General features: G+C 48.8%; 1 protein-coding gene across 2 annotated transcripts in view; it reads right to left on the reverse strand.

The window, feature by feature from the left end:
• Positions 1-598: 598 nt before the first annotated feature.
• Positions 599-15,149, reverse strand: part of ABCA3 (ATP binding cassette subfamily A member 3) — a 72,317-nt gene continuing 57,766 nt past the window's right edge. For both annotated transcript variants that reach the window (XM_083412398.1, XM_083412399.1), the window contains exons 25-31: positions 14,967-15,101; positions 13,760-13,954; positions 12,528-12,715; positions 11,970-12,140; positions 11,525-11,712; positions 10,421-10,494; positions 599-7,241 (exon numbers count right to left, since the gene is read on the reverse strand). In XM_083412398.1, the coding sequence (XP_083268524.1) occupies positions 7,110-7,241; positions 10,421-10,494; positions 11,525-11,712; positions 11,970-12,140; positions 12,528-12,715; positions 13,760-13,954; positions 14,967-15,101 (1,083 nt within the window). In that variant the 3' untranslated portion in view covers positions 599-7,109. The remainder of the gene's footprint in view (positions 7,242-10,420; positions 10,495-11,524; positions 11,713-11,969; positions 12,141-12,527; positions 12,716-13,759; positions 13,955-14,966; positions 15,102-15,149) is intronic.

Raw genomic sequence — 15,149 nt, forward strand, 5'->3', positions numbered from 1 at the left:
GTTTCTATGTTATTGGGTACAGTGGTACCTCGGGTTAAGTACTTAATTCATTCCGGAGGTCCGTTCTTAACCTGGAGCACCACTTTAGCTAATGGGACCTCCCGCTGCGCCACCGGAGCACGATTTCTGTTCTCATCCTGAAGCAAAGTTCTTAACCTGAGGTATTATTTCTGGGTTAGTGGTGTCTGTAACCTGAAGTGTATGTAACCCAAGGTACCACTGTATTGTTCTATTTAGGAACATCAGGGTTTCCCAGCTGAATCAGGCCAAGGACCCACTTAGCCCACCACCCTGTTCTCACAGTGGCCAATCAGATGCCCCAAGGAGCATTTGAGCACAAGAGAGCTCTCACCTTCTGTTGGTTTCCAATAACTGGTATTCAGAGGCATTCTTGCCTCCAAACTGTGGCAGCAGAGCAGAACTATGATTCTCGCGGAGCAGCAGCTGATGCCATGTAGTTATGCACAGCACACACACAGACACACACCTGCTAAGTATGTTACACTCTCTAGAATGTCAGTGTGTATGCATGTGCGCGCACACACGGATGCATACCCCCTACCCCATCTACCATGACGGGAAAAATGCAGAGTCACTATTTTGAAAATCCAGTTTATTTTTTGAGATGGGGGAAAATGTCACCACTACAACTGACTGCAGTACATAAGAGCCATTGAAGAGCAGATGGACACACACTCACATGTCTTGAGACATGGACTAACCCTGCACCCCTCCCTTTCAGAAGTCCCTGTATCCTCCTTAGTGTTTAAAAATGTATTTTCATAGGCAGGCGCGCACACACACACACAAAATACCCAACACAAATAAAAAGTGAAATATTGGGGGGGGGGGATCAGAAAAGGGGCACATACATTGGGAGGATGCAATAGCTAATGGGTGGCTTTTGTGGTTTTGATTAGTGCTCAGTTTGCCACTGTCGTCGTGTGACCAAAAGCAGCAAGTGGCGATCTCCGCTGGTTCTGTTTGCCTTTGCAGCAAAAACATTTCAGTACATTGTGTTTGGGGGGTTGGTGCAACAACAGACCTGAGAAATTTCAGAGCACAAACTGGATCCATAAACACACACACACATACAATTGTGCAAAAATGCAGTGACTTGTGCAAGACGAAGGGATTTGCTGTGTAAGTCAAAGTACTGAAAACAACAAAACTGTGACTATTTTACACTCTCGAGACATCTAAAGCAGTGGTTGTCAAAACTCCTGATCACCAGGGAACCAGTCTGCTTGCATGGAAGCCTCACCATTGCCCCTGTGAATTAACTGAGTGCCTATCTGGGAACACAAGGGGGACACCCCCCACTTTACTTATTTATTTCAGGGTTCTGCTGCCTTTCACAGCAACTGCGATGTGCAGGAGCAGAACCAATGAAAGAAAAAAGGGAGAAACTCAACACCTCTAAGCCCTCTGTGGTAGCACAGGGATATTGCTAATAGCAGGTGAGCCACCTTCCAAGGAAGCCTGTTGGCCATTAGTGATCTCACTGAGGAAGGCCTACTGAATAGGGTTCCTCAAGAAATCCCTGGAGGTTTTAAAAAACCACAGATCTAGATCCCATGTGGATGGACAAGCAGGGGGAGGGTACCAGGGGAGGGGAACAGCTGCAGAGTTTAGTGTATGGTAAAGCAAAAGGTGGACCAAGCAAGAGCGAACCCCCCCCCCCTCCATAAAAGGTACATTCCACATAACACTTGGAAGACTTGCACCAGTTAGATGCACCAGCTCCCTGGCAAATATCCACTGTTTAGAGGACCTGGTGGGTGACTGCCACATGCTTATAGTGGTGGTTGCAGTCCATTGGGGCTGGTAGGACAGAAGGCAGGGAGCCCAACAGTAGAGGGAGCCAGAGGCAAGGACAGGCATTCTAGTTTTGTCCCCATCCTCCTCCTTGCCGTGTTCTATAAGGGCCAACACAGACGGAGGAGGAGGAGGAAGCTGGCAGGCTGTGCCACCTTGCTGAGCTGGATGAAGTAAGAAGGCTGGCAGCTGGAGCTTGGCTGAAGTTGACGAGGCAGCGCCCAGTTTGCCCAAATGAAGCAACCTCCGCTGTTGCCTAGAAAAGCAGTGTTGAGTGTCTGTAAAAACCTGAAGCAGTTCTGAAAGTGGATCAGCCCTTATTAAGAGCAAAGGCTGTTCTCCAATCTGCTTGAAGCAGATCAGAGTTTCCCTTTGGCTTTGCAACTCTTTTGTTCGCCAGAAAGCACCTGGGGGTGTGTGCGAAAAAAGGCCCAGGGGCCCAGGAGGGAAGGAAGGCAACGGAGCAAAGAAGCACCTGCACAGTCCTCTACTGGCTCTCCAAGCAAAAGAGGAGCTGCTTCTCCACCAATGAATCTTGCAAATTTAAGCTAAGGCCTGAACCAAGTAATGAGCAGCTGAACCTGGTGTTGGCCCTGTCTAGGTTAGGTGAGGGGGCTGCTGCTTCTGGTATATTTTTAATGCTTCCAAGGACGGTGGAGTGGGGGATAAGACAGGCGGACTGAGCATCTCTATGTCAAGAGAGGCCACAACAACCCCATACATTTAAAGAGCATGGCTTTCCCTAAAGGATCTGGGGAACAGCAGTTGCTGGGAATTGTAGCTCCATGAGGATTAAACTACAGCTCCCAGGATTCCTGGAGGGAAGCAATGCATTTTAAAACGTATGTTGTGCATGCGAGCCAGTGCAGAAGAACCTCTTGGTGGACTGTGCCTGGGTTCACTAGGAGGAGTGGCACCTTGGGCTGGCCTTGGCCAAACTGGACGGAATGTGATTGAACATGGAAAATAAAGACAAACCACTGGAAACGGACAAAAAAAGGACACCACTAATACACTCTTAAAAAGGAAGACAACAAGGAACATGCACCACCTGAAATAAGTAGTTTGAAGCGCCTTTCTTGAGTGGGTGGCTTTGTGAGCCAAAGGCAGGGTGGTGATAGAAAGGACCGACTAGCTCCCCGCTCCACCCCATTTGCTCACAGACATCATAGGATTGGGTTTCTGCCACATGGAAGAGGGTAAGCAAACGATGCACACAATGCACAGAACTCTTGGATGCACCTAGGGCGGTTCGGCTTGCGCCCGGGGGTGACCCAAAGGCACCCCTTGGAAAATGCATAGTTGGGTTATTCAGAAGAGCCCCAGTGGCCAACCTGATGCAGGGAAGTGCTCTAATCACACCGTGATAATCTCACCCCCGTTTCTGCACCTTTCCCAGTACTAGGATAGCCTTTTGTGGGACACAGCAACCAGAAATCTTATTTAGATAATAATAGAATTATAAAATTGTACAGTTGGAAGGGACCCCAAGAGTCACCATTCCAACCCCCGGCAATGCAGGAAATCTCAACTAAAGCATCCATGACAGATGGCCATCCAACCTCTGTTTAAAATTGTGGCCACATGACATCACAGTTATTAAAAGGGCAATGAAGCGGCCATGAGAAGTTTTGAAAACAACAATCCACAATGCTACACACAAGGCTGTTGAGTGGCAAAATTAGCCCTCTGTCTTCCAACTCTTTAAGCAATCTGATACAATCCCAACCAGTGATGTTGGTCTGCAGATACACACTTTCTAGAGCACGGACCATCTTCATACTGGTCCTACAGTGCAACCCGCTGACAAACAACTACAAGCACAAAGTAACCCCAGAATAAAGTACTGGCTCCTCCCTCTTTTCCACCTCCAGAAACCTGATCACTTCCACTCCAGGGTCAGCTAACCAGTATGCAGATGGCCAGCTCCTCAAAGATTGGCAATGCACACGTCCATATCAAGAGGGGTCCAATTCTCCTTGGCCTGAAGAACCCATTCAGGCAGCTGTCAGTTTTTAAGCCAATTGAAGGCAAGTGAACAACTGCCTTAAGTAGTGTAGTTTGAAGAAGTACTTTTCTGGCACCAAACATGATTAGGAATCATGGCCACCCCCTCCATGGAATTCCCTGTATAAGAAGAAAGGGGGCAGATGGACCAAAAAAGACTGTGTGCCTAAAAGACCCAGATTCTGCTCCAATGACAGCCATAGCCAACACATCTAGATGTATTATGTTAATGTGCCTACGTTTGCCTATTTCATTCCACTTCTGCTAAGCCGTGTGCAGGGATGAATTATGAAGAGCACTACAAACATCACCGCCTCAGAACTGGGGGGCCTGCATAGCCTGTCATACGTCTTCTGGTATTTCAGCTGCATTTCCAAGCTTATTTCTGGAGCACTAAGGGATAAAAACATTTTATGGTAATGCAAATTAAGGATTCTGCAGATGTGGAATTCTCTTCCAGATATCAAATTTTACTTGGCTGCAGGAGCAAGGAAATGCATGAACCCAACAAGGACTAGCCAGTGGCTAAGGGTTGGTGGCCAGGAATTATCTCCTTGCTAGAGGGCCTGGGAATGAAGAACTAGGCCACTTCCTGCCTGATCTACTGACAATCTCCAAGTCTCATTAAAACCTTGGGCACTGCAACTGCCATCATTGCCTTTGCACAAATACGATGCATTAGAGGAAGGGTTTGTTTTGTTTTTTTGCTGGGTTCCCCTCTGCCCAACTTGGAGCTGCAGATTTGGGTGGGTTTTGTTTTTTTGGTGATCTAGCAAGCAGCATACAGAGGGCTCAGTGCAGAGCAGATGCTTAGTTAGCAGGTGCTGTTCAAGTCTTGACAGGTGCATGCAGTTAAGCCCACATTTACCTAAGGCAGGGTTTTTTAAATTTTTTGCCGGGATGGGCACTTGGGCTGCAGCACACCTGGCCCTACAAAACGCTAGTCTCCATTGTTCCCCATTTGGACAAGCAGAATAACCCCTTGCTAGGACCCTCCACTCTGTTCCTTAATCTTTCCTCAATGCAATACAAAAGGCAGGTTTTAACATGGTAATTTCTATAAGGCGCCCCCATGTGGAGAAAGCAAGGGACAACCACAATAATGTCTGCTATGAAAATTCCATGGTGGGATTGCTCTCATTTTTTCCCCAAGGGGAATGTGCTAACTCACCCTAACAGAGGTAATAAGGCTGCCATGGGGAGCCTGTCTTCCTAATGTTGCTGGGCTGCAGCCCCCAACACCCCCTGCCTGCATGGCCAATGGTTTTGGGATGATGGGAACTGGGGTCAAAGAGGCATTTGGAGAGTCTCAGGATTCCCCTGCCCTTCACTGGGAACATCCTTCATTCTGGGGAACCAAGGGCTGAGCTGGCCCTAAGTGGGAACACATCCTGAGACAAAAGCAGCACTACAACAGAACATATCCTACAGTGCAGGTGAGCACCTTGAAACCGGGCGTGAACTTCCTCCTCACTCCAACTTCTTGGAGGGATTCAAAAGCCCTGGTTCCAGAAGAACACCTTAATATAAGTGGCCGCCTGTCACCAACACCTTCATGACCTGTCCTTTTCAGATTTCAGAGGAGGAGGAGGACACGGAGATGCTTCTATCTGACAACAGCCCCTGCTTCTGCAAGACTGACTTGGCTGCTACAAACCCCAAAAGTGCAGAACAATGTCCCCACCTGGGTCCAGAATTAAGCCGTAACAGAGCACATGATTAGTTGGTCCTGGAGCATACACAGACAAAACAGAAGGTTGCCAAGTGGCGGTTCCACTTCTTTGCAATTGGATAGGATTTCATACAGCAGAGAACTCTGACATGATCCGTGGCTGATGGAAGCTTTTGGCTAGTTCCCTAAATCAGTTCTCTTCAGCCTTTGGTCCCCATATGGTGCTGGACTCTACCTCCCACCATCCCCAACCAGCTTAACTAATGGTTAGGGATCATAGATTTGAAGAATTGTAGAGTTGGAAGGAACCCAAAGGGTCATCGAGTTACAACTCAATCATCCCTGACAGATGACCATCCAACCTCTGTTTAAAAACCTCCAGAGAAAGAGAGCCCAGCACCTTCTGAAGTAGCTGAATAAGCTCTTACTGTCAGAAAGTTCTTAGTCGGAATCTCTTTTTTTTGTAATTTGGATCCATTGGTTCGGGTTCTACCCTCTGGAGCAGGAGAAAACAAGCTTGCTCCCTCTTCCACGTGGCAGCCCTTTAGATATTTGAAGGTGGCTGTCATATCTCCTCTCCATTTCCTCTTATCCTGGCTAAACCTACCCACAACCTTCCACAACCGTTCCTCGTAAGGCTTGGTATCTTTATCATCTTGGCTGTCCTTCTCTACTCATCTTCCAGCTTGCTCATATCTCTGCAGGTGATAGGAAGCATAAGCAAACAACATCTGGGGATGACCAAAGGTTGAAGAACATTGCTCTAAACTACAGCAAAACCACCTCGAAGGAGATTCTCCGTGAACATTTAAGGTTAGTGATATGGATGAAGGAATGTGCAAGGGTGGTGCCTGCGGGTTTCCTACTATGCTAAACTCAGCCTCACAGTTGTCTGAAAAGCAAAATGCATTATCTCCCCTGGCACCTTGTGGAAAATAAATAAATAATCCCAGATCTGATGGGAACCCCAGAGTGAGGTGGGGACTGTGACTGGTTGCATGCTGCCCTCCTTGTCTCGCTCCACCTGCGGAAAACGAGTGGCGAAAAGGAAGTCGGGCTGGACGGATACGCCACACAGGGACGTTTTGTTTCCTCATACAGACATGGGCTGCAGACAGACGTGTGCGTTGCCAGTGCCTCATTTGCAGAGGCACACCGGGCCAATGACATAGATGCTGACCCAGTGGAAGTCCTGGAGGAGAGGATGCAAAAGACAGGGTCCACCAGCCATCCCAGCACCAGGAGTTCATTACCTGCGTGGTGGTGCAACACTGTCCTCTCTGGTTGGCTTAAAGGCAGAGGGAGAGCTAGTTAAGACCCACAGGCTGGCTGTGCTGCCTCGAGATGCAGCCCTTTGCTGCTCCTTCCCATGCCTCGCCACATGCGGACATACACCATGACACACACGCACACATCATGCATGCTCTTCCTCTTGATCCCAGCACTGTGGAGAGCAGGAGATCTCGCTCCCCCCCCCCACCGCTTCGTTGAGAATGTCTGTCCTTTTGATGCATTGTTGAAGACATGGCTGATAATATAAATTACTGTCTCTATATATACTATGTATAGGCAGCAGGGTCAGTCCGTGCGGAGCAGGCAGAGGGGCTCCGCCTCATTTCCCTTGATCCTCTGTGTAGTGCTGGAAACGGGTGAAGCTCATGAAGACTTGCTCCAAGGAGATTTGGCTGACGGAATAATCCTCCACGCAGTACTTCTCTTTGGCTTTCTCTAGTGCCCCAAACACCTGGGAGAAAGGAGACAGCAAAATCTTGGTGAGAGGCTGAGGAGGGAAGCACCTTCCTTCAAGCAGCGCTTTTGAAAGGTTGGTAAGAAGCCTTGGGTTGCTTTTCCAAGATCTTCCCTTCTCCCCAAAAACAAGCCAGCGCCTCCTCTTACTATGATCTATTTTTACTGCAACATCCATGATATGGTAAGGGATGTTTTATTCCATGTTGGTGGTCTTTCAGCTGATTCCCTGGTGGCCCGCTGGATTGTGGAGTTAACCAGAGCTATTGACTGTCTGGCTCTGAAGCGCCCTCTCCGACTGCATGGAGCCTGGATAGCCCCGTGGTTTCCTCCAGGGCTAAAGGTGATGAAACAATTGCTGAGACGGCTAGAGCACCAGTGGCGGAAAACTCATTCTGAATCGGACCAGACACAGATTAGAGCTCAACGTCAAGCCTACCAAGTGGCGATAGCAACGGTGAAAAGGACCTTCTTTACCGCCTCTATTGCATCTGCAGAAAACAGCAGCAGGAGACTCTTTCGGGTGGTTTGCAATCTAATGGAACCAGCTTTGCCATTGGGGCCCAGTAAGGACCCCAAGATCTCCTGCAATTATTTTGCAAAGTTTTTTGCAGATAAAGTCGCTCAGATTTGGAAGGAGGTAGAGAATAGGGCCGGGGTGGGAGAGTGCTAGAGTCCTGTCTAGTCAAGTTGCATGGGATCAATTCCAATCTTTTACCTCTTGAGGATGTGGACAGGCTGCTTGGACGAGTGAAACCTATCCTTGCCCATCCTGGCTCATAAAAGAGAGCCAGGAATGGCTGGGTGATGGGCTCTGTGGGGTGGTGAATGCTTCCCTCTGTGAGGGAGCCTTCCCAGACCCACTGAAAGAGGCGGTCATTAAACCGCTTCTTAAAAAAACATCTTTGGACCCAGCCAATATGGCCAACTATCGCCCAGTCTCAAATCTTCCATTCTTGGGCAAGGTGATTGAGTGGGTGGTTACTGAACAGCTCCAGGCATGCCTGGAAGATGTGGACCATTTGGATCCCTTCCAATTGGGATTCAGGCCTCACCACGGGACTGAAACTGCCGTGGTTGCACTGGTTGATGATCTCCGGTGGGCTAGGGACAAAGGTGAGAGCTGTTTCCTAGTTCTGCTGGATCTGTCAGTGGCTTTTGACACCATTGACCATAACATCCTTCTGGACCATCTAGAGGGGCTGGGAGCTGTGGGCACTGTCATACAGTGGTTCCGCTCCTTCCTCCTGGGCCGTGTCCAGAAAGTGGTGATGGGGGATGAGTGTTTAGGCCCCTGGGCTCTCACTTGTGGGGTGCCTCAGGGTTCCATCCTCTACCCCATGCTTTTTAACGTATATATGGAACTGCTGGCCACGTGACCCAGAAGTGTCTCCGGACAGCGCTGGCTCCCGGCCTCTTGAGCGAGATGAGCGCACAACCCTAGAGTAGGACACGACTGGCCCGTACGGGCAGGGGTATCTTTACCTTTTTACCTTTAGGGACGCGGGTGGCGCTGTGGGTAAAACCTCAGTGCCTAGGACTTGCTGATCGCAAGGTCAGCGGTTCGAATCCCCGCCACGGGGTGAGCTCCCGTCGTTCGGTCCCAGCTCCTGCCCACCTAGCAGTTCGAAAGCACCTCAAAGTGCAAGTAGATAAATAGGTACCGCTTTATAGCGGGAAGGTAAACGGTGTTTCTGTGTGCAACGCTGCTGCTGGCTCGCCAGATGCCGCTTAGTCACGATGGCCACGTGACCCGGAAGTGTCTCCGGACAGTGCTGGCTCCCGGCCTCTTGAGCGAGATGAGCACGCAACCCTAGAGTCGGTCACGACTGGCCCGTACGGGCAGGGGTACCTTTACCTTTTTACCTTTTATGGAACTGCTGGGAGAGATCATCAGGGGGGTTGGGCTGTGTGTTCATCAGTATGTGGATGATACCCAACTCCAACTTTCTTTTAAATTAGAACCAGTGAAGGAGGTGAAGGTTCTGTGTGAGTGTCTGGCTGGAGGAAGGATGGCGGCTAACAGATTGAGGCTGAATCCTGACAAGACAGAAGTACTGTTTTTGGGGGACAGGGGGTGGTCTAGTGTGCAGGACTCCCTGGTCCTGAATGGGGTAACTCTGCCCCTGAAGGACCAGGTGCGCAGCCTGGGAGTCATTTTGGACTCACAGCTGTCCATGGAGGCGCAGTTCAATTCCGTGTCAGCTCCATTTGGTACGCAGGCACCTTACCTCCCTGAGGACTGTCTCACCAGAGTGGTGCATGCCCAAGTTATCTCCTGCTTGGACTAGTGCAATGCGCTCTACATGGGGCTACCTTTGAAGGTGACCCAGAAACTCCAACTCATCCAGAATGCGGCAGTGAGACTGGTGACTGGGAGCAGCCGCCAACCCATATGACACCGGTCCTGAAAGACCTACATTGGCTCCCAGTACATTTCCAAGCACAATTCAAAGTGTTGGTGCTGACCTTTAAAGCCCTAAACGGCCTCGGCCCACTATACCTGAAGGAGCATCTCTACCCCCATCACTCAGCCAGGACACTGAGGGTCTTCTCAGTAGTGACGTCCACCCGGTGGAATGCCCTCCCATCAGATGTCATGAAAAGTTTTTAATGTTTGATTCTATTTTTAATATTCTGTTGGGAGCCGCCCAGAGTGGCTGGGGAAACCCAGCCAGATGGGCTGGGTGTAGATAGATAGATTTGGAAATAGTATTATTATTAATCACCAAATTATGATGAATGTACAATAAAGGGGACATTTAGGTGGGCCTTCAGAAGTGGTCACTGCTCAAGCCCACCAGCAGATTCCCTTCAGCCCTTACCTTCACCCAGGGTGGGTGACAATGAAAGCAACTCACCCCAAGTGTCAAAAAGCAGGAGCTGTATAATGAAGGAGTTCCACAACTTAGGGGCTGCTACAGAGAATGCTATCTCCTGCACCACCACCCCAAGCTCAAGAGGGCAGAGGAAAATGCTTCTGGCCCTCAGAAGTTTTTCCAGGTGGAAATGTGGCCCTCGGGCTGCAAAAGGTTCCCCACCTTTGGTCTAGCAAACCTGCCCCCCCCCCCAGTACCCCTGCAAATTATCATGAATGGACAATAAGGAGGACATTTAGGTGGGCCTTCAGAAGTGGTCACTGCTCAAGCCCACCAGCAGATTCCCTTTAGCCCTTACCTGTGCCCAGCTGAGGTTCTTGTTGGTGAGGTGATAATGGACCATGCTCTGATGTTCATGCTTCAGGATGCTCCCTGGAAGAGGAGAAGCAGAGATAATAACACCAGAAAATTCCTGCTGGGATCGGGCCAATGGCCCATGCAGTCCCACATCTTGTTTTCACAGTGGCCAAGCTGATGACTCGATGGAAAGCCAGCAGGAAGGACCTGAGCAGAGCAGCACTTTGCCCACCTGTGATTCCCAGCCACTGGCATTCAAGCTGGTTGGTGGTGAGGAGGAGAGGAGCTACAGACAAGCGTGGCTAAGATGCTGAGCTACAAATCAGGGAGCCTCTGCTTCGGCTGCCATTCATTCCCTAAGTGGCTTTTGGGGACAGAAATAACGCTCGCCCCCCGCCCTACAATCTCCCAGCTTAAGCTTTCCAACCCCAAATATGGAGGCAAAACAGACCGGCCTTATAGGGTTGTTGTAAAGATTTACAAGATAGATAAATAATAAATAAATAAATAAACAAAGTCGATTTCACGTGATGAGTGCTTTTAACTCTCAAAAGCCCTAAGTGAATCCTAAGGATCATAAACAAAGCAATGATGTTTGATCAATTAATTATACAAAACTGATTCAAAAACATTTAAACAGCTAAAAAGATTCTCCCAATTATTCAGGAGGCAGATATATATTTAATATGAAGCACATACAAACTGCTTACACCCACACCCACACACCCACAGTAGCTCCATCTGAAAATGGGCAATTAATCTATGTTCAATCATTTCTTTAATACCATTTGCTATTTATATATTGTAAACCTTTATTAAAAATGGATGGAGGCATCTCCCCTGATCTCACACAATGGAGAGAATGCCCTCTTCTAAGTCAATGTTGGTTATGACTCAACACGCATGTGCTTCATCTTGCTTCAGAATCACTTAAGTAACATGCAAATGTATGCAAATTCAAACACATTTGTATAGTAAAATTTGTACAAAGTCAACTGATTGTTTGACTAAAACTCATTTGACTACACAAAAGAAAGGGAATTGCTTAATTTCCCGGCACCCTAATTATTATGATTTAGGTCCTCACAAGCTTGTCTGTACGTACCTGGGAAAGTCTTCTCCACAAATGTTTTGAAGGCCTGAAGGTTGTCCTCATCATCGCTGTGGGTTTTTGCCAGCAGGGTGTACCCACTGCCAAATTTGCTCTTCAGGTGCTGTGGGCTCCCCAGGCATTTGAACTGCCCGTTCACCATGATGGCCAGCCGGGTGCACAAAGCCTCACATTCTTCCATGCTGTTGAATATAATTATTTATAGTCACCATTTTTTAAAAAAAAGAAACCCCAAAAAGTAACTCAAACCAAATTACGTTAAAACCAACATACAAGCCATGGAACATGCAGTGGTTGTGCAAACATGCATACAGATTTGGGGAAGATGTAATAGAGATTTCTGAAATAATAGGTGGGTTGAATAAGCACTGCCCCTTTTCTCCCTCGATACCCCTTCCCTCCCCACCATGCTAGTGCAGGCTAAGAAAATGGTCCCAACCTGTGTGAAGTGATAATGATGGACTTCCCGCACTCCCGCGTCCTGGCAACTGCATCCCACAGTAGGCGCCTGGCAACAGGATCCATGCCGGTGGAGGGCTCATCCAGGAAGATGACAGGGGGGCCACCAATCAGGGCTATCCCCGCACTCAGTTTCCGCTTGTTGCCGCCACTGTGGAAGGAGAAGGTATCAATGGATCATTCTGCCCCGGCTGCCTTCACCCACGATTTACCCATTAACAATGGACTTGGGGCGAGACACTAAATGAATCTTTGAATCGGCAGCTAGGATTACCCCTTCTCTCATTTTTTTTTAGCTGTGTGAGGAGGAACAGGGGGTGGGAGGCAAGCAACTCTTGTCTTGGGGGGCACATTCCCTTGAGAAGTTCTCCTGCACAAGCCTCTCTGAAACAAACAGGAACTGCACAAGAGCGAGAGGAAAGCTCTCCAGCTCAGGGGTGGGTCAACCTGGTGCCAGTACAACTGTGTGGTGAGGACTCTCTGGACTGGACCCACAGCAGGGGGCTGAGCTTTGGAGGCCAGCATCTCTCTGCCTCACCTGTACGTCCTGATGAGCTTGTTCGCATGTGGCTCTAAGAGCAGGCCTCGGAGCATGTTCTCCACACAGCTGCCAATGTAGCGCTCGGGGATCCCTCGCAGCCGGGCGTACATGCTCAAGGTCTCCCTCCCGGTCATGTGATCCAAAAGGGCATCAAACTGAGGGCAGTAGCCAATCCGCTGCTGGACCTGAATGTAAACGACAGACCAAAGTGACTAGAATTGCCTGGCAACCTCCCTATTGATGGTTTCAGTGGCCCACCAAACCCAAAACAGCCACTTCTAGACCTGCCCTTGATGAAGGTCATCCAAGCTGCTCCAGTCTGCTTAAGTTCATCTGAGCTTCTAAGAGAGAAGCCCTGAATGTGAAACAGGGAGGCCACAGAGCCTGGCACCCACCAGTGACTATAGGGTTGGTTCAAGGGTTTGGAAGGGGTGCAGGTCTGGTGACAAATAAAAGGAAGGAATCCAGTTTGTTTGTATAAAGCAGAAGGAGCTGCAGAACAGAAGCGACAACCAACAACTTGGAAAAAACGACTGGACAAATTCATGGAGGATAAGACTTATCAATGGTTTCTAGCCATGGCGGCCTTGTTCTGCTTTCACTGTCGGAGGCAATATGCATCTAAATACCAGTTTCCAGGGATCACAAGTAGGGAGAGTGCTAATGCGCTCATTGTATTTACAGTGGTACCTCAGGTTGCATACGCTTTGGGTTACATGCGTTTCAGGTTACAGACTCCACTAACCCAGAAATAGTACCTCAGGTTAAGAACTTTGCTTCAGGATGAGAACAGAAATTGTGTTCCGGTGGCGCAGCAGCAGCAGGAGGCCCCATTAGCTAAAGTGGTGCTTCAGGTTAAGAACAGTTTCAGGTTAAGAATGGACCTCCGGAACGAATTAAGTACTTAACCAGAGGTACCACTGTATTTATCTACTGTATTTACATACTACCTCCCCCCCCCCAAACTCAAGGTGGCATACATGGCCTTGCCCTCCTCATTTGACAACTCTGTGAGGTAGGTTAGTCTGAGAGGCTGTGACTCTCACCCAGTGAGCTTCATGGCAGAGTGGAGATTCTAGCCCATCTCTCTAACCCACACTGGCTTTCTCATGCCAGGCTTGTGGGTTTCCCAGAGGCATCTCAGAGGCCACTTTGACGACAGGATGCTGAATTGAGACGAGGTCTTTAGCCTGATCCAGCAGGGCTCTTCCTACTGTTTCAACCCTCACCTTTTTGATGTTGGCCAGGATGCTGTGCCCATCCACATAGGCATCTCCCGATGTGATGCTCTCATCCCCTGTCAGCATCTTGAAGGTGGTGGTCTTCCCTGCCCCGTTGAAGCCAAGAAGCCCAAAACACTCGCCTTTGTTGACTGCCAAGGATATTCTGTCCACAGCCAGGCATGAGTCCCTGTTGCTGTACACCTGGAACAGCAAAACAAACAAACTGCTGGGTTGCAAGATGGCTCCTCCTCATTCCTCCCAAAGAAGTGGTGCCGTAACTTGTGTGACTGGTGCCCACTGGGACTGGTAGGGTGGAAGGCAGGGAGACCAACAGCAGGTGGAGCCAGAGTAACAGAAAGAGCCACCCCTTGATTGGAAGAAGCTGGGTGGGGAAGTGGTGGGAGGTGGCTGAAGGCAAATCGAAGTTGGTGGGGCAGTGCCCCAATTGCCCTAGTGGACCAATCTCCACTGGTATCTCCCCACTTCCTCCAGATGGGACTTCCTCCAGAAGTTGGGAGGACAAGACTCCTTCAGTCTAGAAAAGTGAGGGGCGGGTGGAGGGCACAGCAGCAAATAACCATCTCACATTGCCTCCAACTGGGAGTATAAATAAATGAGAATAGTGGTCATGTTATGGTTGTTGGGGTCTGGTTAGTCTTACAGCCTTGAAAATGTTCTGATTTGGTCACATCTACACCATACCTTTAAAGCACATTTAACACACATGGTGTTGGGCTTTTTCACTGACAGGACCAGTGTTGCAGAATGCCCTCCCTGTTCAAGAGGCCTCCATTGATATTGGAATTCTGCTGGCTCCTGAATACACACTTTTCAGGAAAGCTTTCTCTGAATTTGAACTTCCTGACTTAATTGTTGTAATTGTTTTAAGCTGTTTTTATTGCTATGCTTTTTAACTGGTTTGTTTTATCGTGTATAGCAGGCTTCCTCAAACTCAGCCCTCCAGATGTTTTTGGCCTACAACTCCCATGATCCCTAGCTAGCAGGACCAGTGGTCAGGGATGAACTGTAGTCTCAAAACATCTGGAGGGCCGAGTTTGAGGAAGCCTGGTGTATAGCATAGTACAATTGATTTTATACTGGTAAACTGCTTAGAAGCCATTTTGGCATGTAAGAGGTATAAAAATTAAACAACAACAACGTCTTCAAAGAGAGGCTAAGCTTTAGAAACCACACAGGAAGGTCAGAAGTTTACCTTGGTAAGCTCCTTGATGACCAAGGGACTATTCAGTGATGAAAGGGATGCTGTTGGTGACTCCAAAACCTTCTTCCTCTCATCTGCAACATCCCGGTCTTCTGGAAGGACGGGGACTCTGTTCAGCAGCATCATCTGTTGTAGAAAAAGCCAACAGAAAGTAGACGATGAGCACACTGCAGT

The sequence above is a fragment of the Podarcis tiliguerta genome, assembly GCF_965153285.1.
Source record: "Podarcis tiliguerta genome assembly, chromosome: 14".
Taxonomy (NCBI): Eukaryota; Metazoa; Chordata; class Lepidosauria; order Squamata; family Lacertidae; genus Podarcis; species Podarcis tiliguerta.